We start from the raw sequence: 26,752 nt of genomic DNA on the forward strand, positions 1-26,752 counted from the left end.
TACAACTCATAATTTAATAAGAAAGCCTTAAAAAAACACACTCAGCAAAAATGCAGTAATTTTACAAGAATAAAGTTATTATTAGCTAATTAACTATTCAAAAAAAAGTTGTATTTTAATGGGAAAAGTTGCAAGTTTACCAGAATAACACTGTAATACAATGCACAATATGACATTTTAGTTGCATAAAGTTGAAATATTTAGGAAAAAGTGTATTTTTTTTAAGTTGTAATATCATGACAAACAAAACAACAAATAGAGATGGATTTAGTTTTTTTAATCAAGTTGCAGGAAAAGGAAATAGCAGAAATGTAAGAACAAGATAAGATTTATCATTATAGTACAGTGGCATAGAACTGAAATAGTGAAGAAGAAATATGATTTTTTAGAGTTTAAATCTTATGAGAAACAAAGAAAACAAAATCAAGATGTCATTTTTTGTTGTCCTACTCTTCACAGATGTGAAGCTATTACATGTTCATTCATTCATTCATTCATTTTCTACCGCTTTTTCCTCACGAGGGTCGCGGGGGGTGCTGGAGCCTATCCCAGCTGTCTTCGGGCGAGAGGCGGGGTACACCCTGGACTGGTCGCCAGCCAATCACAGGGCACATATAGACAAACAACCATTCACACTCGCATTCATACCTATGGACAATTTGGAGTGGCCAATTAACCTAGCATGTTTTTGGAATGTGGGAGGAAACCGGAGTACCCGGAGAAAACCCACGCATGCACGGGGAGAACATGCAAACTCCACACAGAGATGGCTGAGGGCGGGGACCGAACCCTGGTCTCCTAGCTGTGAGGTCTGCGCACTAACCACCAGACCGCCGTAACATACATGTTAAAGAATTCAATTTATTCATGATTATTATTATAAGAACCCATGAATTGTTGACTAAAACACTATCATAAAAAGAACCGAAAATTGCAAAATAACAAATTATGTCATCTAGCGACTTCTTGCATAGCCAATAGCTTTTTTTTTATTTTTATTTTTTTACTGAGGAGTCGGCATTGAATTAATGCAAAGACCGAAGAAAAAAAACATTTAGAGACGGTCCCCAGGCTTCTATAGAGATAAATTTTCGGCAGACTGCTCACAGTTTGCGGGAACCACGAAACCAAAAAAAAAAAAAATACAGCTGAATAGGTGCAGATTCTGGGAGAACTATAAAGCTTTGCGTGCTGGTTATTGTGTGTAGCTTCTCTGTAGGAGTCCACAACTCAATACAAATGGCCGACAAATGAGCATAACAGATGCATACATGAGCTAACGAGCACGGTTATTAATTGATTTTCAAATCATTTTATCCAAACGCCCCCTAAACGAATGGTTCTCCCCCCCAAATCAACATTTTACAAGTGTCTTAAATGTTTACCTTTGATTGTTCTGTTTTAATCGTTATCAAGGCATGCACAGAAATCTTAATTTATACATTGATATTATACATTAGCTGTGTGTGCATCACGGAGATGCCTGGAGTTGAATAAAATCTGTCCACTTATTTGTGAAATGCCATTGAATACGAGCTGTGTTATGTTTCCAAGTGCTGCATCTTTAATGTTTTTTTGTTGTTGTTATAAAGTGGTAATTAATCCGCCATCAGTTGATGTAAGGTATCGATCCATCGCCGGCATCTGACTTTCGGTAAATGGGAGGTCTGGCAACCTGCTTAGCTCTCACTGAGTATAAGAGAGGAATGAGACAGCACAAACAGGCTAGACTCTGTGGAAGCTATTCCATACTGCTACCTGCTCCCAGACTCGGCCTGTCTTCTGTAGCGTTGCAGGGACTATGGCAGAGACGGGAGGGTCTCAGCTGATCCAGAATCTGACCTTAAGTGCGAGTGGTGCCATTAAGGTACTTTCTCTTTCACCTTCTTTCCAGCATGCCGCCTGGATCAGACACAACATCCGCAAGAAGGAGTGTTGCTTCTTTAAAAAAGGTGCCAGGTATGACTTGCTCCTGTGTTTAAAAGGTTCCACGAAATGACCTTGTCATTGACCCTCCGTGACCTCTTGTTGCTGCCACAGAGAGGATGTGTGCATGTGTGGCTACGGGAAGAGCCAGCATGCGGCCGAGGCCATCAAAGAGGAGGACTTCGACGGCGAGGTGTGGGACGCACACAGACATGTTCGTGAAGTACCCACAGACGCTTTCGGGGACATCAGCTTTGGTGGTTTGAGGCAGATGACGACCAAGGTAAAACATTACCTTTACTGGTAACACTTTAAGGTAACATTAATAAAGTACACTAAATTACAGTAGTTCATGAGGAGTGAAACTACCTAATCCGGTCTCACTTTACAATAAGGTATAGAAAAATACAGTAGTTACTAATAAAGTAGGAACTGATGAAGAACTAATGACTAAGGCACATCAATTTAGAGTAGTTACAGAGGAACAAAGGAGTAGTTACTGAGGAACTAAGGCACATACATTTAGAGTAGTTATTGAGGAACAAATGAATAGGTACTGATGAACTAAGGCACACATTTAGAGTGCTTACTGAGGAACTAAGGCACATACATTTATTGTTGTTACTGAGGAACTGAAGCACATACATTTAGAGTAGTTACTGAGGAAATGAGGCACATACATTTATAGTTGTGACTGAGGAACTAAGGCACATACATTTAGAGTAGTTACTGAGGAACTAAGGCACACATTTAGAGTAGTTACTGAGGAACAAATTAGCAGTTACTGAGGAACTAAGGCACATGCATTAAGAGTAGTTACCGAGGAACTAAGGCACATACATTTATAGTTGTTACTGAGGAACTAGGACACATACATTTAGAGTAGTTACTGAAGAAATAAGGCACATAAATTTATAGTTGTGACTGAAGAACTAAGGCACATACATTTAGAGTAGTTACAGAGGAACAAAGGAGTAGTTACTGAGGAGCTAAGGCACACACATTTAGAGTAGTTATTGAGGAACGAATGAATAGTTACCGATGAACTAAGGCACACATTTAGAGTGCTTACTGAGGAACGAATGAGTAGTTACTGAGGAACAAAGGCACACACATTAAGAGTAGCTACTGAGGAACTAAGGCACATACATTTATAGTTGTTACTGAGGTACTAAGGCACACATTTAGAGTAGTTACTGAGGAACGAATGAGTAGTTACTGAGCAACTAAAGCACATACATTAAGAGTAGTTACCGAGGAAGTAGGGCACATACATGTATTGTTGTTACTGAGGAACTAAGGCACATACATTTAGAGTAGTTACAGAGGAAATGAGGCACATACATTTATAGTTGTGACCGTGGAACTAAGGCACATACATTTAGAGTAGTTACTGAGGAAATAACACACATAAATTTATAGTTGTGACTGAGGAACTAAGGCACATACATTTAGAGTAGTTACTGAGGAAATAACACACATACATTTATAGTTGTGACTGAGGAATGAGGCACATACATTTAGAGTAGCTACTGAGGAACGAATGAGTAGTTACTGAGGAACTAAGGCACATACATTTAGAGTAGTTACTGAAGAACAAACGAAGAACTAATGACTAAGGCACATGTTTAGAATAGCTACCGAGGCATTGAAGCACATACATTTAGAGTAGTTACTGAGAAGCCAATGAGTAGTTACTGAGGAACTAAGGTGCACACATTTACAATAGTTACTGAGGAACAAATGAAGAAATAATGAGTAGGGCACATACATTTTGAATAGTTACTGAGGCACTAATGCATATTTAGAGTAGTTACTGTGGAATTATTGAAGAACTGTTGAGAACTTGACTTGGGCACATCAATTTAGAGCAGTCACAGAGGTACTAATGAGTAGAGAGTAGTTACTGAGGAACTAAGGCACATAAATTCATAGTAGTTACTGAGGAATGAATGAAGTACTAATGAGTAGTTTTTAGGGTTAGGTAGGTTTCCTCCTTGTGAACTACTGTCATTTGTGTACCTTAATGTAAAGTATTACCCCTCAACTTGACACATTAGTTCCTCGTTACTTCTTCATTAGTTACTACTCTAAATTTATGTACCAAAAATGCTCACAGGCCTTATATTGGACACATTCTACGGTATAGCTTCCCTTCATTCTCAGTATGCCCGAGTGTCCGCAGAGACCAGTCCCGAGGTCCTCTACCAGTTACTGACTGAACAGTGGAAGCTGTCTCCCCCCGACCTACTGACCGCTCCATGAGCTGCCTGCCCGTGTCTCTGTCTCTGCTCGCCACGTTCCAATCAGCCGTGGCCATTCCGGGCGCACCATCCAAAGTGTACACCTTCGGGACGCAGTACTGGTTCCTGGGATGCTCCTACTTCCTGGGACTGCTCATCCCAGCTCACGTTTTTATACCCGTCTTCTACCGACTGCGGCTGTCCAGCGCCTATGAAGTAAGGCAAAAAAAAGCAACTTATGGCTAGTTAGAACTGAATGAAGTAAAAGGTACATAATATAAATTGTACTTAGTTAAATATTGTGGAACTGGGAACTGATTATGGGATGCACTCAATTGTAATCTGATACATGTTCAAATGAAATAAAGCCATTACCATTACCATTACAATTGAACGCATCCCATAATCAGTTCCCAGTTCCACATGTCCAAAAGGAGTAGGAAGAAGCAAAGCTTATTAAATCCTACCCCTCCATCTGGTACTTTTACAATCAGTAACTGTTACATTTGTTCACTTCCCGCTTTCCTAATATAGGTTAAGATTTTTATTTTTTGTCACGTACCGAAGTACGAGGTGATTGTACTCGAGTACCCTGTGTATTGCGATTTAATCAGTTTTCGACTTGGCCGTGATCAATTAATTTCTGCAAGGTAGGATTCCTCATAAATAAATGGAATATTTTCATAATCGGAGCATAGGAAGCCAGTTTACCTCGTAGTACAACAACTCGGCAGAATGTGTCGAAGGTGTGCACAAGGCCTTCAGAATCAGGAGTGCTGGCACATGTCATTTAAATACTAATAACAACGGGACTGCTCGTTAAACCAATCAGATTTCAGATTCGCCTCATAGGGCCAGAGAGCAGGCGATAGCATTTTCCGGGTCCTCTGATTGGTTGATGTCTGACACGGACTATGCAGTATATTATTCATTCATTCATTCATTTTCTACCGCTTATCCTTATGTGAGTGTGAATGGTTGTTTGTCTATATGTGCCCTGTGATTGGCTGGCCACCGGTCCAGGGTGTACCCCGCCTCTTGCCCGAAGACAGCTGGGATAGGCTCCAGCACCCTGCGACCCTCGTGAGGAAAAGCAATAGAAAATGAATGAATGAATGAAAATCCTCATGAGGGTCGTGGGGGATGCTGGAGCATCCTATCCCAGCTGTCTTCGGGCGAGAGGCGGGGTCGCCAACCAATCACAGGGCACATATAGACAAACAACCATTCACACTCACATAAGGATAAGCGGTAGAAAATGAATGAATGAATGAATAATATACTGCATAGTCCGTGTCAGACATCAACCAATCAGAGGACCCGGAAAATGCTATCGCCTGCTCTCTGGCCCTATGAGGCTACCGCTTTTTCCTCACGAGGGTCGCGGGGGGTGCTGGAGCCTATCCCAGCTGTCTTCGGGCGAGAGGCGGGGTACACCCTGGACCGGTGGCCAGCCAATCACAGGGCACATATAGACAAACAACCATTCACACTCGCATTCATACCTGCAGCCACTGTTCCGCCACAAAAAACACATGACACTGTGCACTCAATGATCAATAATAAATAATAACTCATTATTAATATAGAATTATCGTGCATCCCTAGCTCCTACTGAAGATATTTGACAGAATACAGTTGCTGAATGTCCATGATTTAGGAGAGTCAAAAAATAAACCCAATCATTTTACAAGGGCGTCAGAAGGGTGTGGTTTAGACCAGTGGTTCTCAACTGGTGGGTCGGGACCCAAAAGTGGGTGGTGGGGCCATTTTCAGTGGGTTGCACATCTTTGCCTGGAGAATATATTCATTCATTCATTCATTCATTTTCTACCGCTTTTTCCTCACGGGGGTTGCGGGGGGTGCTGGAGCCTATCCCAGCTGTCTTCGGGCGAGAGGCTGGTGAGGAGGCTTGTGATTGGTTGCCAGCCAATCACAAGGCACATATAGACAAACAACCATTCACACTCACATTCATACCTATGGACAATTTGGAGTGGCTAATTAACCTAGCATGTTTTTGGAATGTGGGAGGAAACCGGAGTACCCGGAGAAAACCCACGCATGCACGGGGAGAACATGCAAACTCCACACAGAGATGGCCGAGGGTGGAATCAAACTCGGGTCTCCTAGCTGTGAGGTCTGCGCGCTAACCACTCGACCACCGTGCGGCCGTCAAACTAGCATTTTTTTGTGATTTTTATGAACTTAACGCTGTCATGCTTGGTGTCATGCTTACCATGTTAGCATATTAGCATGCTTAGCATGCTCCCCCGAAGATAGCTGGGATAGGCTCCAGCACCCCTCGCGACCCCCTACGAATACCAAGGATTTACTGAACAATATATGTACAGTAAAACAATTTAACTGCAATACATATTGGAGAAGAGGACCAGACTCACCGGTTGCACGGCAAATTTGTTTTTAAAATAAACGTACAGTCTATACGCATTGCACGACTAAGCTGCTGAGTATTCCTTCGTTAAGTTCAAAATGCCCATCTGATGAATCTCCTGGCAGAAAACGCCTCATGTAGATCACACGCCTTTAGCCTGTCGCCAATAGGTGGCGCTGCGACGAAATCAGGAAGTGACCTTCGGGGCGGGGCCATGATCACATGTACCAAGTATGATGAAGATCTGACCACGTGGAGCCAAGTTATTCACGTCTACAGTTACGCTCAGCGTGCAAGGCCAGGGCAGATGAAAAAGGTCAAAATTTGGGGGCGTGCCACGCCCACATCGTATGGAATATCCCAAAATCCTTCGCAATTTAACGTGGGCCATCCGTCTAGTGTCCGTTGATGCAACAACGGACTCATTAGGTCAAACCCCCTAGGAGGAGTTCGTCAGGTTACGACACCTACTTCTGGCACGAAAAAGGCCGCCGCCATCCAAAATGGCGGACTTCCTGTTCGTTTTGCAATATGGGTTCTTGAGACTTTTTGGTCCGTCCTGTCACGATAGACGTCTCCACCAAGTTTCGTGACGATAGGTGAAACTGGTGGCGGGGGCCAATTTTTTTTTAATTTCAAGGTGGCGCTAGAGAGCCAATTTTGGAACATTATATTTGAAACCCATATAATATCAAATTTTTCGCCAGACCTGATGCGCTCGCCAAATTTGGTGAGTTTTCGGGCATGTTAAGGCCCTCAAAATGGCGCTCAAAGAGGGAGAAGAATAATAATAAAAAGAAATGGAACGATTACAATAGGGCTTTCGCACTGGTCAGTGCTCGAGCCCTAATAATAAACATTACGATTACAATAGGGCTTTCGCACTGGTCAGTGCTCGAGCCCTAATAATAAACATTACGATTACAATAGGGCTTTCGCACTGGTCAGTGCTCGAGCCCTAATAATTACAGATTACTCTGTCTCAGTCTCTCCCTCAGGTGTATCAGTGCACGCCGAAAAAGCCCAGGTAAGCTTCCCACCCCTTTATATAGGCATGGGTTAATATATTTAATTTTCACATATTTTATGTGATTTTGTCCTCGTTTTTTTCAGTTATTGTATTTTAGCTTGGGTATATTGCAAATCACCTCGCCACTTCAATATACTCCAGGATCTGAAATCTATAAATAGATTACTTAAATTAATAATGGATTTATTTAATAATTCAATGTTTGGTAAGCCTAAATGTGACTCGGATGGGAAACAGACATCGGCAGTGCTTCTCCCAAGCAAAAGGTGGCGGTAGTGAGCTCCATATCCTGTTGCCTCCCAGTTGTTCGGGCGTTGTGCTTGAGGGAGCTTCACACAGAAGAGGACAAAGAGCTGCAATGGACGGGTACGTTTCAGCTGAATTGTGGCCGTGCATGACCGGATGGTGTCTTCCAAAGAATGCATTCATGACGGGAGTGAAGCGCTCAGCATTTGTCTTCGTCATTTTAGCCGTTAGCTGAGCGGTAAACCGTATGATGACACTGTACAAAGGACATGGCGCCACTTCGCTAGCCCAACAAATGCATGTTGGTTGTCGTATTTGCAACAAAAGCATCCACCAAAGTATGTTTTACTCATCATATTGGCGTTCTTACAACGTTCACGTCCGATAGAGGGGTAGGCGTTCTTGTAACAGCAACACAACCTGATTTATTTTATGCACAGTTGTACAGGGAGGATTAGCAGACAGTTATCATGCTACATGTCAATAAAAGGTTGAGAATAAGACATGATTTCTGCAGCTGGTATGCTATCTCTAGTATCTTTATTATGTTGCTTCTGCTAGTGTTGAATTGTATCTGAATTGTCACCTCTCTTCTCTGCATGCATTGTGTACGTTGGCAGTGATGTTGCGGTTGGTGTGAAGGTGAGTTGAGATATTTTATTTGATACTCCCACAGTTTTGTATGTTGATGATGAATAGTGGTGGGTTTTTGGGGAGGGATCTTCTGTCCTTCCTGTTGATAAAATCCAAATGCTTCAAAAACCCAATAAATACAAATCACCATAACACGCATGCAAATGTGCATTAGCAAAATGTATTTTGATGATGTTCTTATTTTCCAGAGAGGCTCAGATGAGCTCAGCATGTACAGTAGCAGCCCTAACTCCATGACTGGTAAGCCGGACCAGATTATACACCGTACACTGGGTCTATCAGACCATACACTGGGTCTACCAGAACCAGACCATACACCGTACACTGGGTCTACCAGACCATACAATACATGGTACAATGGGTCTACCAGAACCAGACCATACACCTTACACTGGGTCTACCAGAACCAGACCATACACCTTACACTGGGTCTATCAGAACCAGACCATACACCGTACACTGGGTCTACCAGAACCTGACCATACACCGTAGGGTCTACCAGACCATACAATACATGTTACAATGGGTCTACCAGAACCCCACCATACACTGGGTCTACCAGAACCAGACCATACACTGTACACTGGGTCTACCAAACCATACAATGCAGGGTAAATGGGTCTACCAGAACCAGACCCGGCACCATACACTGGGTCTACCAGACCATACACCGTACACTGGGTCTACCAGAACCAGACCGTACACTGGGTCTACCAGACCATACAGAACATGGTACAATTGGTCTACCAGAACCAGACCATACACCGTACACTGAGTCTACCAGAACCAGACCATACACCGTACACTGGGTCTACCAGACCATACAACACAGGGTAAATGGGTCTACCAGAACCAGACCATAGATCACCACGTCTGTCAGTTACCATCACAAGGTGTTTTTGTCCTTGTGCAGCCTGACTTTAGGAATACTTGTGTGTGTGGTGTGTATGTTCAGCAAACGGCAGCGACAGTAAAAAGCAGCGTCTGGATGAGTCGCCTCCTTCCAGAGTTCTCCACATCAGGAAACTCCCCAGTGAAGTATCGGAGACAGAAGTCATTGCACTGGGCCTACCCTTTGGAAAAGTTACCAACATACTAATGCTGAAGGGGAAAAACCAGGTAAACCACACAACTTCATACACCTCCCCTTGGCTCACGCTGAATCCGTGGCGCAAGAAGCATTCAACAACATTGAAATCCCTGATTCTTATGCCAGACGTCCCAGCTTTTTAGAGTGGTAACCTTCCAGGACCACCAGCAGGTGGCAAAATAGTTAATGCACGCTTAAAAAATATATATTTTGACTACCCCTCCAAATTCTCCTCCGAGCTGGATGTCTGATTTTGGATTAGCATTTGGGATAAAGGTGACTGTTCTAGAACCCTCCCCTTCTCTCTCTATCCAGCTTTAATCCCTAAATATGCCTCACACGTAAATATTCCATTCCTAAGACGGCACACAACTATGGTGCATTCAGGGACAGACAAATAAAGTGCAAAAAAGCATGATCAGTATAAAGACACCCATGTCAAAATTGTAGTTTTTTTTATCAGTGGTACGTAAATGTTGTACATCTTACCTGGCATTTTTATAAATAATGACTAACTTCCAGAGAATGAGATGTTTTATGCATAAAATGAGACAAAAAATGCTGACATTTGCAGGGCAATGAATGGTGGATGTGTTCTAGGCACGCCATCATCACATTTTCTTAGGATATGCTCACGATGTCCTGGAATTGCTTGATGATTGTCCACCATTTTGTGTTTTCCTCCAAGGCCTTCCTGGAGCTCAGCACAGAGGAAGCTGCCATTACCATGGTCAACTACTACTCAGCCGTTACACCCCAGGTGTGAAATACATCCTTGGCAGTCCCTCACAGACGTCACCATACACACTGACTGAAAGGCATTGTTCTTATTAGGTCAGAAATAGTCCCATCTTCATCCAGTACTCCAACCATAAGGAACTGAAGACCGACTCTGCTCTTAACCAGGTGACTCAAACGCTTCATCTTCCCAATAAGCAGACGTAGTCTCATTTTAGATTTTGATCTTCTCAGAGAGCCCAAGCGGTACTGCAGGCCGTCTCAGCAGTTCAGGATGGAAGTTCTCCATCATCTGACCCTGGCATCTTGGACCTCACTCCACCCCCCAGCCCCGTCCTGCGCATTATCATTGACAACATGTTCTATCCTGTCACGCTCGATGTTCTGCAGCAGGTAACCTCGCCATGATATTCTCAGCTGCTCTCTGGTGAAGAATATACTGTAGCAATGCTTGTCTACAATCTGCAAGTACTGCAGTCACACTGAAACTGAAATACACACTGAGTACTGCTGGTATGAGAAGGTATGAGAATTCGCAAATTGAATATTTTAGTAGTTACAACCTTCTAAATACACATTTTAACATTAGAGCACTCCAGACATTAAATATTAAATAACACCCCTATAGTCACATTTACACTCCTATTACCCAACCTTACATCCTTCTAAATACCTTTTTAGATTATTAGAGCGCTACAGACATGAAATAACACCCCTATACTCACCTTTACACTGGTATGTGGACCACACAGTCACAAGGTATGAATGTGAGTGTTAATACTTGTTTGTCGATATCTTGCCTGCCATTGGCTGGTGACCAGTCCAGGAGGTTCCTCACCTTTTGCCCAAAATCAGCTGGGATAGGCTCCAGCATACACCCAAGACCCCAATGAGGACAAGCAGCATCGAAAATGAATGAGTGAATGACGTGTTGGACACAAATAATACATAACATATGTGTTGACGGTGTCTGGTGTCGTCAATGTAACGTTAGTGACACCTAGTGGCCAGTGTAGAATAAGGATAGACTCATTCATTCATTTTCTACCGCTTTTCCTCACGAGGGTCGCGGGGGGTTCTGGAGCCTATCCCAGCTGTCTTCGGGCGAGAGGCAGGGTACACCCTGGACTGGTCGCCAGCCAATCACAGGGCACATATAGACAAACAACCATTCACACTCACATTCATACCTATGGACAATTTAGAGTCACCAATTAACCTAGCATGTTTTTGGAATGTGGGAGGAAACCGGAGTACCCGGAGAAAACCCACGCATGCACGGGGAGAACATGCTGTGAGGTCTGCGCGCTAACCCCTAGCCCACCGTGCCGCGCGATAGACTCATGATGAACGTCAATACAAGCAGGGAACACATGCAGTCAACATTGTAGACCACTGTAGGCCACAAGGTAGATTCCCTCCGCCTTTGGGTGGGGGGACGGGTCCTGACTGTTGGCGCAATTGGAACAGCAGTTATTTTATTGAAAAATGCAGCTTATTTTTATACTTTATATAATCTATCTTGGCTGCCGTAGCTTCATTGACCAGTTAAGGAGGGCAGTGTAACGTTATCATTTCATAAGGATTTTCTCCTGTCGAGTTGTGGATTTTTACTGCTATGCCAACGCTAAATTGTTTGTTTTTTCCCCCCAGATATTCAGTAAGTTCGGGACCGTCATGAAGATAATCACCTTCACCAAGAACAACCAGTTTCAAGCACTACTGCAGTTCAGCGATCCCACCAACGCACAGCAGGCTAAAGTGGTAGGATGCCAGGAACGGCTGGCTAAAACACCGACCATGCTGCTCCTTTTCGGGGCTGCAGTGGTCTACACCAGTGCTTCCCAGCTGGTTTGGCTGAGGGACCCACCCAGTGGCGACCCACACTGTTTTCAACACAATATGAGCTACAGCACTAGGATGCTGTCTCTTTACAGGGCCCTCTTACTACTACTACTTACTAATAGTGCAGGCAAGAACGCGAGGTGCGTTCACAGACATTGGCTCCTTTGAAATATAAATATATTCTCCAGGTGGCGGCATGGGGGTCAAGTGGTTAGCGCGCCGACCTCACAGCTAGGAGACCAGGGTTCAATTCCACCCTCGGCCATCTCTGTGTGGAGTTTGCATGTTCTCCCCGTGCATGCGTGGGTTTTCTCCGGGTACTCCGGTTTCCTCCCACATTCCAAAAACATGCTAGGTTAATTGACCACTCCAAATTGTCCATAGGTATGAATGTGAGTGTGAATGGTTGTTTGTCTATATGTGCCTTGTGATTGGCTGGCAACCAATCACAAGCCTCCTCACCAGCCTCTCGCCCGAAGACAGCTGGGATAGGCTCCAGCACCCCCCGCAACCCCCGTGAGGAAAAAGCGGTAGAAAATGAATGAATGAATGAATGAATATATTCTCCAGGCAAAGATGTGCAACCCACTGAAAATGGCCCCACCACCCACTTTTGGGTCCCGACCCACCAGTTGAGAACCACTGGTCTAAACCACACCCTTCTGACGCCCTTGTAAAATGATTGGGTTTATTTTTTGACTCTCCTAAATCATGGACATTCAGCAACTGTATTCTGTCAAATATCTTCAGTAGGAGCTAGGGATGCACGATAATTCTATATTAATAATGAGTTATTATTTATTATTGATCATTGAGTGCACAGTGTCATGTGTTTTTTGTGGCGGAACAGTGGCTGCTCCTAGCGTGTCCCTGAATACAGTGCACCATGCAGGGCCACAGCAGGTGGCTTTTTGCCCTCCATACTGTGCTTCTCCTGATAGTCATGACATTTCCTGTCCTTACCTGCAGGAGTGCACTAAGTACACTACTCTACATTTGAAAAAAAAAAGTGCATAGCAAAAAGTTATTGGTAATATCGGTTTGGAAAAAAGATATTGTGCATCTGTAGTAGAGATTGTTTCCCAATTTTTGTGAGCATGAAACATTCCTGCAAGGTCTCTCCTATTGACTTTTGACCTCTCCCTTCCAGTCTCTTGATGGACAGAACATTTATAACTCATGCTGTACTCTGAGGATCGATTTCAGTAAGCTGGTGAACCTCAACGTCAAGTACAACAACGACAAGAGTCGAGATTACACCCGACCTGACCTACCTACCGGAGATGGAGAGTCCAGCAAAGATCATTCTTTGTTGGGTAAATACTGGCATTCCTCCTTCCTGGACTAGCCTGCCCTGAACACCTCATCTGTGAGGCCTTCAGACAGAGCGGAAGCATCAGATAGAGGAATATTGTCATATGTATATATGTTTTTCTCGTAGGTACGCCATCTGGAGCGCTGGCTTCATACTCCAGTGCGGCAGGTTATTCATCATCTCTCTCCCTCTCGCAGGGTGCAGGTGCATATGTTTTTTTTCATAGAGCTGTATGATTATGTCTGTTGTGTTGGTGTTAGGGGTGCAACCGGACATGTACGGTGGTCTTGGTTTGACTTTTAGAACGGTAATGTTTCATAGCATACAACTATGCAAAGACTTAGTAACTCCAGCTAGTTCATTCAATGCTTCTCAGTGAAATAAGGCGGGTGCAGCCGCACCAGATACATACTGTATTACACTATACCAGAGGTAGGGAACCTATGGCTCGGGAGCCCGGTAGGGCTCTTTTGATGACCGTATCTGGCTCTCAAGCATTTCTTACCACAATAAAAAATTATTTTTGCTAACATTTTAAAGTAAACCATCACAGAAATGACTGTTAAAAATAATATTCAAAATCAACAACTTTCTTATGCATTTTAATTCGTCCATCTATATTCTGCTGCAATACGGCCAACCATATCTATCTTTCCTGATGATATTTTCCAGGTCAAACACCAAAACTAGATTATTACTGGGTAATGCTGTAGTCTACCTCGGTCATTGAGATGTCAAAAAAACATGTAAATGTAAACTTTCCTCCTTTAGTCAAATAGCTAAAGCTGCAGAACCAAGCCTTCTGGTGAAGATGGCCAAAAGAATGAAATACGTGTACTGAATACGGTTCAAAACTATGCAGCAGCAGAAGTTGCATTAATGGAAGCAAGTATTTGATTTATTATTAGACACTGCGCTGCTCACGAAAGTATGCTGGCCACACCCCATTGGCGTGGGGTAGTGTGCCTGGTCTACATAATTAGAGCCCATTATATCTAAAACTGTTGGTCTTACATAAAAATGCACACATTTTATTGCATTCAAAATGTATATGGCTCTCACACATTTTAAAATATCTGGCCTTCATGGCTCTCTTAGCCAAAAAGGTTCCCGACCCCTGCACTATATTTTACTGTACTGTACTTTAGAGTTGAAACACAGGTTGCTCGTGCCCATAAAATACAAGGCATGAAGGCATGGAAATGTTTTTTTTTTTTTTAAATCCAAAATATATCCAACTGTGACACTAGCGTATCAGATCGTACCGAACTGTAAATGTTCTGGATCGTTGCACCCGTAATTGTTGTACAGGAGACCCGACTGCAATAAGTGATAATTTTAGCAATGTTGGATTCCTTATGTAAAAATTGAATATTGTCATAGTTACAGCAGTTTACCACCTTCTAAATACAATTTTTAACATGATTAGAGCCCTCTAGACATGAAATAGCACCCCTATAGTCACTGTTATACTCATTAGCCGATGAAGTAGACATAAAAGAAAATTTAAGACATAAATAATACTTGTGCTCATGTGTGTCACTAAAATGTCTGAAAGAGAGACGTTGAGTATCTGAGTTGTGCGTTTTTGTTTTTATTAGGGGTTACTGTGCCTGACGTGAGACAATTGAAAGCTGCAGTAACGGCCTGTTGTTTTGGTGATCAAGTCTGATCCTTGTATTGCTCACCAAATGTCATCACCAAACTACGGCCCGGGGGCCACATGCGGCCCACCAAGCGTTTGAATTCGGCCCGCCAGTTACTTTCAGAGTATTTAAACTTTTAACATGTCTTATTCAGTAAAAAACTAAAAAATAAAATTACATTTTGTCGTTTGAGGGAAATGAGAACATATAGCTGATAGTATGACACTTTTACAAATTTCCCCACTGAGGGACGAATAAAGGCATATCTTAATCATATAAAATAAAAATTAGAGTGTGTGTGTGTGTGTGTGTGTTAAATATATGTTCTGGCCCCCCGCACAATTTTGTTAACTCAACGCGGCCCATGAGTCAAAAAGTTTGCCCACCCCTGCGTTACAGTGACACTACTGACACCCAGTGACCGGTCTCCTATACCACATTTCATCGTCTATACAATATACCGCCTTTTTTTTTTTTGCGTAGTGGAAGATGAAGATATGGTTTGTTCTTGTGTTTGCGTACAGGGGCCATCAGCCCTCTGAGTGCCGCCGCCGCTGCGGCGGCTGCTGCGGGACGTGTGGCCCTGTCGGGGTCCGGAGTGTCAGGAGTCCTGTTGGCATCCAACCTGAATGAGGAGGTACGCCAAGCACATCCCTAACTACTGCTAGCACCCATTGACTGTGATAATGTAACCTAGCACCTACTATGTTAACGCACCATCTCCAACTTATGTCATGTTCAACGTCAGAGAAATATGCTTTCTTTCAACACCTGCATACATACATGTGTACCTAATGCTGTCAGATTTTCTGTGCATCCACTACATGTACGGATTTGATCTACATTAGTATACCCCAACACCCCTTCCTCTTCTGTTTTTCTGCATTTCACCGTCTGAGACTTTCTTTCTCCTGTTTCAAGCCATCTTTGCTACTGAGAGCGTCTTAACAGTGGAGTGGTGCTTTTCACCTTTCTGTCTCCATGTGACCGTGTCTCTGTGCGGCAGCCGTGACCTCTGCCACCTAGTGGCTGATCTCAGTATAAGTGGCGTCCCTTGCGTGTACAGTGGAACCTCTAATGTCCAATGCGGTCTGCTTCACGAGATCCTCCTCGCGGTCTACCACAAACGTGTTGATGGGACGCTTTGTGTAGCTTGTCCTGATTGCGTTGTACAGTAGGTGGCACGCGAGCTGCTTCTTCGTGGACATTTTAGAAATGTTGTGCGTAATCAACAATCCTTATTTGAGACATGAACACATGCATTTTTTTACAGCATCTACCACTACACAAAATGAAATCAATAATTTAATGACACGTTAAAAACCATGCCATAAGAGTTCATGTCTTATGGCATCTCCCTTTATCTGTTAACACACACACACACTGGTCACAATGTTCAAATATCTCCAATTTGGCCTGAGTTTAGCATCTTGGTCAACTAAAGAAATGAGGCAATGGCATCATGTACCCCTCCCACAAACAAATGCCACATGTAGATTGCAGTCCTGTTGGAAACGTAAAAGCATTAAGTAGCACGTTCCTAAGTTGGGTGTTTAGTCGTCTCAACTCTAAATCCATGACATCACTTCCTGTCCACATGTCCAGAAGACATTTATTGACAGACACACAAGCAGCAGCAGTCTTTTTATTCTCTGCTATGCTGTCTACTGTATTGGGCAATAGGGGTTAAGGTGGCTCATAATAATAATATTAACAAAAAAAACATACTAGAGGTTGGAAACAGCTTTCTGATGCTCCAAGTGAAAATATTCAATATCCAAATGAGGAAATACTTCTCATACATTGATTACTGCAGTCAGGTGTGGAACCAATGGACCTCCATAGAGGGATTCATGTATGTTACCATCTCACCTTGTTTGCTGAACAATCCTGCGTTGTTGGACTTTAGAGGTTCCACCCGAGTGAGAAGCCTTGTGTTGAGGTTGCGTGTGTGCTGTGGCCATTCTTCACAGATGAGTTGGATCATTGAAACATCGGCAAGGTGCACTGTATTGACAAAAGTATTGGGTCACGTGACATTTGGTGGGGGGGGGTCATTGTTGGGCCGGAGAGAACATCTCCTGGATCAGCATTTGTCATGACCTTGAGGTCAGGATGAGAATGCTTTGGTGACCCCATCATCCAGGACAGAGGCTGTAGTCCAACCTCTGACTGACAGATCGTTTGCACTAAACTGCACTTTCTCTTGAATATCATCAATAATATAGAATAAAATCCAGGAATGTAACTATAACATGAAATAACATAGCTCACCTTATCAGACAATTACGCTCCCAATATGTAATGCAATTACAAATGTTTGTATTTCAAAATAACACATTTTAAAGATACACATCACGGATAAATGCTGGAATTGCAAAGTTCTATTAAATATTTGAAACAAATTTTCTGAGTCATATTTACTTTAAATGTTAAAATCGTTTAAACATTTCAAAAATTAAAAAATCAGCCTCTTACTAAGTTACCAGAAATATTTGAATATGATTATACATGACTAAATTGTAAAGTAGTTTTGGTGCTGTTTTTTATTTGTTTCAAAATATTTGTGTTTAAAAATTTTACGTTCACATATGGAATATATATTCAGACTCATTTTATTAAGGTTTGTTTATAAATTCTTATAACCCGTTTAATGTAATTGGCATCCTCTTGTCTGTACACACCAAGTACTTTGAATGTTAGTACAGGCTTGCCAACATGTACACAGCATGAAGGAGTAGGACTGTGACCCAATACTTTTGTCTATATAGTTGAACTCATTCACATTTAGACTTGGGGCTCTATTTTCGTAGACCAGGTGTAGGGCAGGTACGCCGCCCCTAAAAGGTGTGGCCAGCACAGCGCGTCATCCACACGTCCGTCCCCCCCACAGTGGCAAAGAGGGCTATTAGAGAAGGCGTAAGAGGGTTTAACACAACCCAGTGTAATCTTAACCAATCAAATGAACCCCTCTCATTGCTTTTAAATACGCAGGGCCCACCGGACTGCACATCAGAGGCCACAATGCCACATGGACCACCTGTGTCAAGAATAGGAGTAGAAAACGAAGTGACAGTGGTGCGCTGGACCAAATTACCACTGCACGGGGTGCGCCATGCTCCGCCACCCTGTGCCACCTTGCGCCGCTCCACGAAAATAGAGCCCATAGACTTTATTGATACACAGGGGAAATGCTTGGTTACGATAGCTCAATTCCACTTACTATAGTAATGTAATTGCATGTTTTAATTCATCAGCTAGTGCAATGGCAGTAGCAATACATATCTGCTAGTATAGGTGGTCCTCAGCTAGTTCAATGGTAGTAGAAATATCTGCTAGTACAGGTGGTCCTCAGCTAGTACTATGGTAGTAGTAGAAATAGATATTTGATAGTACAGGTGGTCTTCAGCTAGTACAATGGTAGTAGAAATTGATATTTGCTTGTACAGGTGGTCCTCAGCTACTAGTACAATGGTAGTAGAAGGATATTTGCTTGTACAGGTGGTCCTCAGCGAGTACAATGGTAGTAGAAATAGATATCTGCTAATATAGGTGGTCCCGAAGTTGTTGGTTCCTAGACGGTGATGGTAGCCGAGTTTTACGTTAGCCGGATCTTCTACCTAAAAGAAGAGCACACATGAAGGGCATGAAATACAGTGCAACCTTGGTTAGAATCCGCCCCAGTTAGCATGTTTTTCGTTTTATCCTCAAACGTTGACGCTGCAGTTTTGTGGCACACACGCATAGTTCAGTGCTGAAAATTGTAAATAGTTGATTGTGTATTTGTAAATAACTTATTTTGTGTTGGTGTATTTGTTTAGAAATTTGAGCTGTCACAAAAACAAAAACTGTTGCCGTCTGTGTGAAAGTTAATGTATGTGTGAAATGTACCTTTTACTGCTTCTCTTCCTTTTCTAATCTGGAGCTGATTGAGGAATTGGATTGACGTTATTTTTTATGGGAAAAATATATTTGGTTAATGTCTGTTTTGGTTAGAGTTAGACCTACTGGAGCGATTGAATGATGCTAACCAAGGTTCCACCGTTCAGTCATGAAAGACCAATACAACTCCGTCTAGCAGCCTTTCTGCCTTGGTCAAATTTTGTCCAAACGGACAGAATCCATCACTCTTCAGTCATCTTTTTCCTTATAGGGGACCTATTATGCTTCCTGACCTCTAAATGTTGTATTCTGGTGTTGGACGATGCCGACGTGTCAGATAATGAATGAGGTTTGCATTTGGAAGTGAGCCCTGAAAGCATTTTTGGAATCTTCCGCACGCTAACGTTATACATGAGTTGTATTCACTGACTCGACTAATACTGGAAATGAAGTTATTCCTCCTTGGTTTGGCTGAGCAGGCGTTTATTCTTCCCCTGGCGTAGGCTCCAACTAGTTCTCCGCGAGTATTATGTTTACGGACAAAAGAACTTCCTAAAAACGTTCTTGACCATGAAACGCAAGATGAACTCTGTAAATGGAGGACCACCTGTAATTGTTTTGGTTTGCATACAGTATACGTCATTTGTAATCCCTAAATAGAACAATCAACCTCTGTCAAGTTGGAATTTTCAGTTTGCGCTATGCTGCCCTCATGTGGTTTATGATAAAAGCAAGCTTGTCGTTTATCTCTCTGCTCTTTTGTCGTAACCGTGTCATCTGCCAGCCAAGCTGCTGATACTGACGTTCCAGTGATGTAATGTTCACTTCCTTTTGCTCTCATCTCTATCCCGCCAGCCTTTCATTCATGCTTTGATTTCCTGCTATGTTCATTTCTGTGTCCTCCTTCACTGGTGTGGGTGTGGGTGTGTGTGCGTGTGTTGGGAATCACAGCCAGCGATCATTCAGACTTGGCTGATGTTCCACTGATGCTGTTTACTGACCTCTGCTTTGGTTTTTGTCCTCCTCTCCTCCTTTTCCCCTTTCCCTTGCCTCCTTTCTTTCCTCCCTCGCCCCGCCCCGTCACCCACATCTCCTACCCACCCCCCTCCGACCCCGCATCCTCTCATGTTGTATGTTTTACCCTGTTATTTCATTTCTCAATTGATTTGTGTTCCCGTTGTAACCTCCTGGAATCCGGTCTAACCTGACTTTTGCCATTTTTGACTCCTTCCCCAAACAATCTTTGCTCCAATCCCTCATCATCATGGAAACCATCACCTCCCCCTCGTCCAATGCTGGGTGGTCCGGTCTCTACCTTCGTCTCTCCTCTTCTTCCTCCTCTGCTTCTCTTCCTGTCCTCTACTCTGCGGTCTCTCTCTGTAAAGATGGTCACGCCTCAAAGTCTCTTTACCCTCTTCGGTATGTTCAATCTCTACTACTCAGTCTGTTTATCTCTCTCTGTTTATCCAGTTTGCTCCACTTTTTCTTCACTGATATGGTATGGTGGGCATTCTTTGTCCTTGTAACTCTCTCAATATATTGTAACTCTACCGTCCTCTACCGTGGTGTACAATGATGATGAGTTCATATCCACCGCTGTGTCAGCATCAGAAGGTGAGAGAGTTGGAAGGAGGTGGTCTGCTGGTCATCTTATCTACTTCAGGCTGAGAACAAAGACACCTAAATCGTCACGTCACGACACGTCACGTCGTTCACATGCTTTACTCAACATACCTGAACATGAATCGGTGACCCCGACCTGACCCAAGTGAAAGGAAAACGCAGGGTTGGGCGCCATGCACAAGCCACGTCCCCAACCCAACAGCTGAATGGGTGACAGGCATGCCCTCTAGGGGACCTATTAGAATTTTCCTGACATTGTGGACTCCTATAAAGCAGTTACACACCATAACCAGCACATAAAACGTTCTAGTTCTTCTAGAATCTGCACCTATTCATCTGTATTTCTTTGGATTTTGTGGTTCCTGTGAAAACAGTCTTTTAATGTATGCCACCCACGGCCCGCCTCCGCCTACATCGCTATGCTTGGTCACACTAGCGAGTACTTAAAAGGACCACTAGCTGCGAACGGTACAGGAGTTGATCATAAAGGGCGATGTGTTGGATTCCGTATCTGATCTGGAAGTAGAGACTGGACAGTCCCTAGTTCCTCAAGAAAAGAGGTTACTTCAAGACTTAGCTTTAGCATTTTAGCGTTAGGTTTTCTACGCCATGGGTAACGTTTAAAGTGTTTTGCGGGGCTACCGGTGTGTGTGTTTGTGTGTGTGTGTGTGTGTGTGTGTGTGTGTGTAAAAAAAATAAAAATAACTCTGGTAGAGCTATTAGCAACCCCGCTTCCTCTATGCTATAATGCTACACAGACCAGCGCTTTTGGTCCATGACTTAACAATGAACAATAAACACAGTTAGGTCACTGATAAACTGGAGCATACTCGGCAGCCCAGGCTCGTGCATCATTTAAGAGACACTCCATTGCTCCTCTCTTCTCGATATCCGGTGCACGTCCCCACAATCCATTCATCTAAACATGTAAGGCTGATTTTTATCCTTAAAGGCGGCCGCAACTGTACCGACAACTAAGAACTTTCATAGTTCAGTCATTATTTGGTGGAATTAGTCGAATTTAGAACCCAGCAAGGCATGCTGGGAAGTCTACGCACTCACTTCTCCAACAAGAAGTTACCTGCGTGCTTGTTGGTGCATTGTGTGTCCTACATGTGCTACTTGGTGTTGAAGTAGGCATTTGGGTTGGTCGGACATCTTTCTAGGCGTTTGAGGTACTCGTGGGAAACAAACTGGTGTTTTCATCCCAAAGCCATTAGCGGACATGCGTGGCGTACCGTGATGTTCCTCGACGACTTGTGTGTTTGTTCTCACCACCAGAATGGATGCGTTGATCCCAGCAGGCCACTGAAAAGACTCCTTGTTAAGTTGACTCTGATTGTCACACTGGAAGATGGTGTAGAAATGACGTATAGTATCCACGCAGTGGAACTGTACACCTGGATCATCTTCCGCCCATCCTCTAAACTTAGACTGCCAGCCAGTCGCTACTTTTTCATTTCTTTTCTTCTCTCTCAAATTACTGCTGTATTCCTGCATTCACTCTAGAAATTCTCAAATTCGAAATACATCTGTGCTATGAAATAGCATTTTCATCTTTCACGTTATCCTTTAGTTTGTAAAGAAGTCATGGTTGTCAGTGGTAATGTAAAAGTATTGTTATCCACGCAAATGGGAAGATCCTGTCCTTTCTTACCCTTTGTCTCTAGCACTAACTGAATTCCTTCCATCCTTCACACCTCTCCTTTTATCTTGGTCGGCTCCTCCTCTCCTGCTCTGTCTTTTCTGTCCTCATCCTCTCCTCCACCTTGTGCTCTCTCTCTCTCTCTCTCTCTCCCCCTCTCCCTCTCCCTGTCTCCGTCCGCCTCTCTGTCTCTCTCTCTGTCCCTCTCCCTACCTGTAGGTGTCTATGGTGACGTGCAGCGGGTGAAGATCCTCTACAACAAGAAGGACAGTGCCCTGATCCAGTTGTCAGACGGTAACCAGGCTCAGCTGGGTGAGTTTTTAGGACACCACAACGTAGGAACCCTCATTTAGAAATGCATAGAAGTCCTTTTCACCACCTGCTAAATACACTTTTTAACATTATTTGAGCCCTCCAGACATTTAATAACACCCCTATATTCCCCTTTACACTCCTATTACCCAATATAGTAGACATAATAAGCCAAAATAAGACATTTATGACCTCCTAAATACACTTTTTTAACATGATTAGAGCCCTCTAGACATGGAATAACACCCCTATAGTCACCTTTACACTCCTACTACCCAATATAGTAGACATAATAAGCCAAAATAAGACATTTATGACCTCCTAAATACAATTTTTAACATGATTAGAGCCCTCTGGACATGAAATAACACCCCTATAGTCACCTTTACACTCCCATTACCCAATATCGTAGCCATAATAAACCAAAATAAGACATTTATGACCTTCTGAATACACTTTTTAACATTATTCAAGCCCTCTGGACATGAAATAACACCCCTATAGTCCCCTTTACACTCCTACTACCCATTATAGTAGACATAATAAGCCAAAATAAGACATTTATGACCTAAATATAATTTTTAACATGATTAGAGCCCTCTGGACATGAAATAACACCCCTATAGTCCCCTTTACACTCCTACTATCCAATATAGTAGACGTAATAGGAGGAAAATAAAACCTGTGCTCATGAGGGTACAGTCTGTGCCAAAGTGAAGCTGCTGGGGTTTTACAGGCCAGTGTTGTTGGGACAAAGCGTGTTCTTGTCTGCTTAGTACGGGTGTTACCAACCCTCCGTGACACATACATGTGTCATGTCATGTTTGTGTTGTCATGACATGAATTGTCAAGTGGCCGCTGCATGATGATGGGCTTTAAAGGGCATTATGTTTTTTTTTATGCTGATTTAGTTTGCACGGCGCCCCCATCTAACGGTGCCGTTTCTCTGCAGCCATGAGCCACCTGAATGGTCAGAAGGTTTTTGGGAAAGTGATGAGAGTGACGCTGTCCAAACACCAAACTGTGGCCCTGCCCAGAGAAGGTCTGGATGACCAGCTCCTCACTAAAGGTAAGAACCCAAGATGGCTCCTCAACAGGAAGGACATCATGCATGTTTTTTTTTCCTTCACATTTAGATTTTTCTGGCTCTCCACTGCATCGCTTTAAGAAACCAGGATCCAAAAACTTCCAGAACATCTTCCCCCCTTCTGCAACACTTCATCTCTCCAATATCAGGTACAGCTCATATCAGTCTGCCGTGGCACACTAGTCTAGTGTCCAATATCACTTTTTTTAAAATTAACATTTATTAATAATATGATGTCATTGTCAAGTGTCCGTGGCGTAAAGACTGGCAGAGCAATGTAATATTCGTCCGTGTAGCAACACGTAGCTGATGGTCTCGTTCCTCCATTAAACTTAGTAATGCACATGAGAGGTCCTGGTGACATTTTGTAACATTTTTTGCTTAGTGTTGTGCCGCAAGATTTTTCCAATGTAAAGAAAAAATGTGCCGTGGTGCAAAAAAAAGTTAGAAAAACACTGGCATTGGCGATGTCCATGATATAGTATCTTTATTGTTTGTAGTGTGGAACACCAGTATTCAAATCTACAGCACTTTCTCAAGCTAACATCCCCACCCCCCTTTTCCCTGTAACTTTTACTGCTTTCACTGTCCATGATAATAGCGAGGAAGCAATGGTCTAACCGCGATATAGCGAGGGAGGGATAATAATCGAGCTGTGACAAAGAGAGGGATGGGAATAATGAAAGCATGATATAGCGAGGGAGGGTTAATCCAACAGTGATATATCGAGGGAGTAGGAATAGTCAAACCATTATATATCGAGGGAGTGTCAAATCGTTATGTCAAATCGTGACATAACGAGGGAGAGGTAATAATCAAGCTGTGATAAAGAGAGGGATGGGGATAATGAAAGTGTGATGTAGCTGGGGAGGGGATAATCACACAGTGATATAGCGAGGGAGGGATAATCAAACAGTGATATAGCGAGGGAGGGATAATCAAACAGTGATATAGCGAGGGAGGGATAATCAAATCATGACATAACGGAGGGGTAATAATCAAGCTGTGATGAAGAGAGGGAGGGGCAATGAAAGCGTGATATAGCTAGGGAGGGATAATCAAATCGTGACATAATGAGGGAGGGGTAGTAAGCTGTGATAAAGAGAGGGAGGGGGATAATGAAAGCGTGATATAGCGAGGGAGGGATAATCAAACAGTGATATAGCGAGGGAGTAGAAATAGTCTAACCATGATATTGCGAGGGAGGGATAATCAAATTGTGACATAACGAGGGAGGGTAATAATCAAGCTTTGATAAAGAGGGAGGGGCATAAAGAGAGCGTGATATAGCTCGGGAGGGATAATGGAGGGATTGTATTTTCTGGAACATGTCCTTCTAAGCAAAGGTTGCCATTTTGTGGTCTAATACATTTCAGTGTCAGTGTTGCTTTGTCCTCACTGTGTGTGTGTGTGTGTGTGTGTGTGTGTGTGTATCCATCCAGGGAAGGAATTGGAGAGGAGGACCTGCGTCTCCTGTTCTCTAACAGCGGGGGTGCAGTGAAGGCCTTTAAGTTCTTTCAGTAAGAAGTCATGAAGAACATAGAAATCTTTGGAAGGCCATCTTCTTTATTTCATGACAATAATAACAATAATGTCCGTCCGTCCCCCCCAGGGACCGTAAGATGGCGTTGATCCAGATGTCGTCGGTGGAGGAGGCCATCCAGGTGCTGATAGATCTTCATAACTACGACATGGGTGGGAATCACCATCTCAAAGTTTCCTTCTCCAAGTCCACCATCTGAAGGTGACACCCAGCGCTACAGGAGCTTGATGGAGGAGGAACTATGCGACAGCAGCTGCCCTGTTTCCTCCTGGCTGTTGCAGTTGTAGCTGGGGGTCACTGGGAGGGGGGCTAAGTGTGTGCTTGAGTAGACTCCATGCCTTCTATCCTTGGATCATTTGGACTTTGCTGTCAGTCATGCTGTTGGTGTGTTATCTTCATTTCTCTTATGTTATCATCATCATCATCATCATTGATAAAAATGGCCACTTTGATCATCTACTAGAACCCTAAAGAATTGTTCTTTCCTTTTTGTATCCCCGACAAGATGAAATGAAAAGGTGATTTTGCGTTCAAATACATCCTTTTTCTTCTAGAACTCCACGCTGCGTTCAGGAACCTCCCAAAAGCGTACTTTTCAGGTTTCAGGTGAAACTTCAGCAACAGCCTAAAATGCACTGGGAAGCTTTTTTGCTCCAAAAAAATATATTTGTTCTCCGACATTAGGATGTTGTCTGCAGGAGGCATTCAGCCCAAGGTCATCATTGATACATGTGATGTATACGATCTATACTATATATACTATATACATCGCCATCTTTTTTTGTGGGTGTATCAATGACTCCTTTTTTTCCCCACCGGACACACTGTAGTGCATTTGAGGTTGATGGTGAAATTCTCTTGGAGGCTGAATGAGTTAAATTGTTAGCGAGTATTAAAGTGAACACGACATGTTGCTTCTTGCACATATAGAAGTAAGAAGTAGAAGAGGGCCAAATAGATAAGAATTAATAGAAAGAGATAAATAAAGTTTTGCGTGTGCCAAGCAGCGAAGATGAAAGCTAGAAAGCCACGTGTGATTTGGAATGATTTGGATGTTGGAATTCTCCAACATGAGCAACACGTGTGAGATGTTTGGACCAACGTGCACGTGCCTTTAGTTTTTCTACTCCACTCCTCTTTCTTGCCGTAACAGGTTGGAAATGCATGGAACATGCTGACACTAGACCCCCCCCAACACACACATACACACACATAATGTAGATGGGAGTCAGATCATCTCTTCCCTTTATTGTGCTGATGTTGCGAGTTTCATTTTAGGGGTTTGTATGGTTTTCTACTTGAGTTGACTTTGTCGTAACGCCTCACCTTAATACTAATCTTTTTTTACCCAACAGTTGAAGCACATTTGTGTCTCCTATGTTTGCAACGCTCCTCTTTATCTTTGCTGTCAATAAAGCTATCCGCTCTTTCTCTCTACACCCGACTCAACTGTTGACTCCTGCTTTCACCAGCAGCCCTTTCCTGCTAATACTACTTACTCCTATTCCTCAATGAGTCAGGAGTTTGGATGG

At 43.1% G+C, this 26,752-nt stretch overlaps 1 protein-coding gene across 11 annotated transcripts; it reads left to right on the forward strand.

The window, feature by feature from the left end:
• Nucleotides 1-1,938: 1,938 nt before the first annotated feature.
• On the forward strand, nucleotides 1,939-26,657 carry ptbp2b (polypyrimidine tract binding protein 2b). Of its 11 annotated transcripts, none has more exons than XM_058062266.1 (20): nucleotides 2,059-2,209; nucleotides 4,093-4,385; nucleotides 7,551-7,591; nucleotides 7,832-7,960; nucleotides 8,461-8,482; nucleotides 8,683-8,734; nucleotides 9,450-9,613; nucleotides 10,273-10,344; nucleotides 10,419-10,490; nucleotides 10,557-10,715; nucleotides 11,976-12,086; nucleotides 13,318-13,483; nucleotides 13,609-13,686; nucleotides 15,653-15,765; nucleotides 20,396-20,429; nucleotides 22,498-22,590; nucleotides 23,543-23,659; nucleotides 23,727-23,826; nucleotides 25,120-25,197; nucleotides 25,290-26,657. In XM_058062266.1, exons 2-20 carry the CDS (start codon nucleotides 4,188-4,190, stop codon nucleotides 25,417-25,419), a joined length of 1,929 nt encoding a protein of 642 aa, XP_057918249.1. In that variant the 5' UTR covers nucleotides 2,059-2,209; nucleotides 4,093-4,187; the 3' UTR covers nucleotides 25,420-26,657. The 11 variants fall into 11 exon arrangements, with proteins under 11 accessions (XP_057918257.1, XP_057918255.1, XP_057918249.1 ...); XM_058062270.1 differs by having other exon boundaries at nucleotides 7,898-7,960; XM_058062268.1 differs by having other exon boundaries at nucleotides 2,065-2,209; nucleotides 4,076-4,385.
• Nucleotides 26,658-26,752: the final 95 nt, after the last annotated feature.

Source organism: Doryrhamphus excisus, chromosome 22 (assembly GCF_030265055.1).
Source record: "Doryrhamphus excisus isolate RoL2022-K1 chromosome 22, RoL_Dexc_1.0, whole genome shotgun sequence".
NCBI lineage: Eukaryota > Metazoa > Chordata > Actinopteri > Syngnathiformes > Syngnathidae > Doryrhamphus > Doryrhamphus excisus.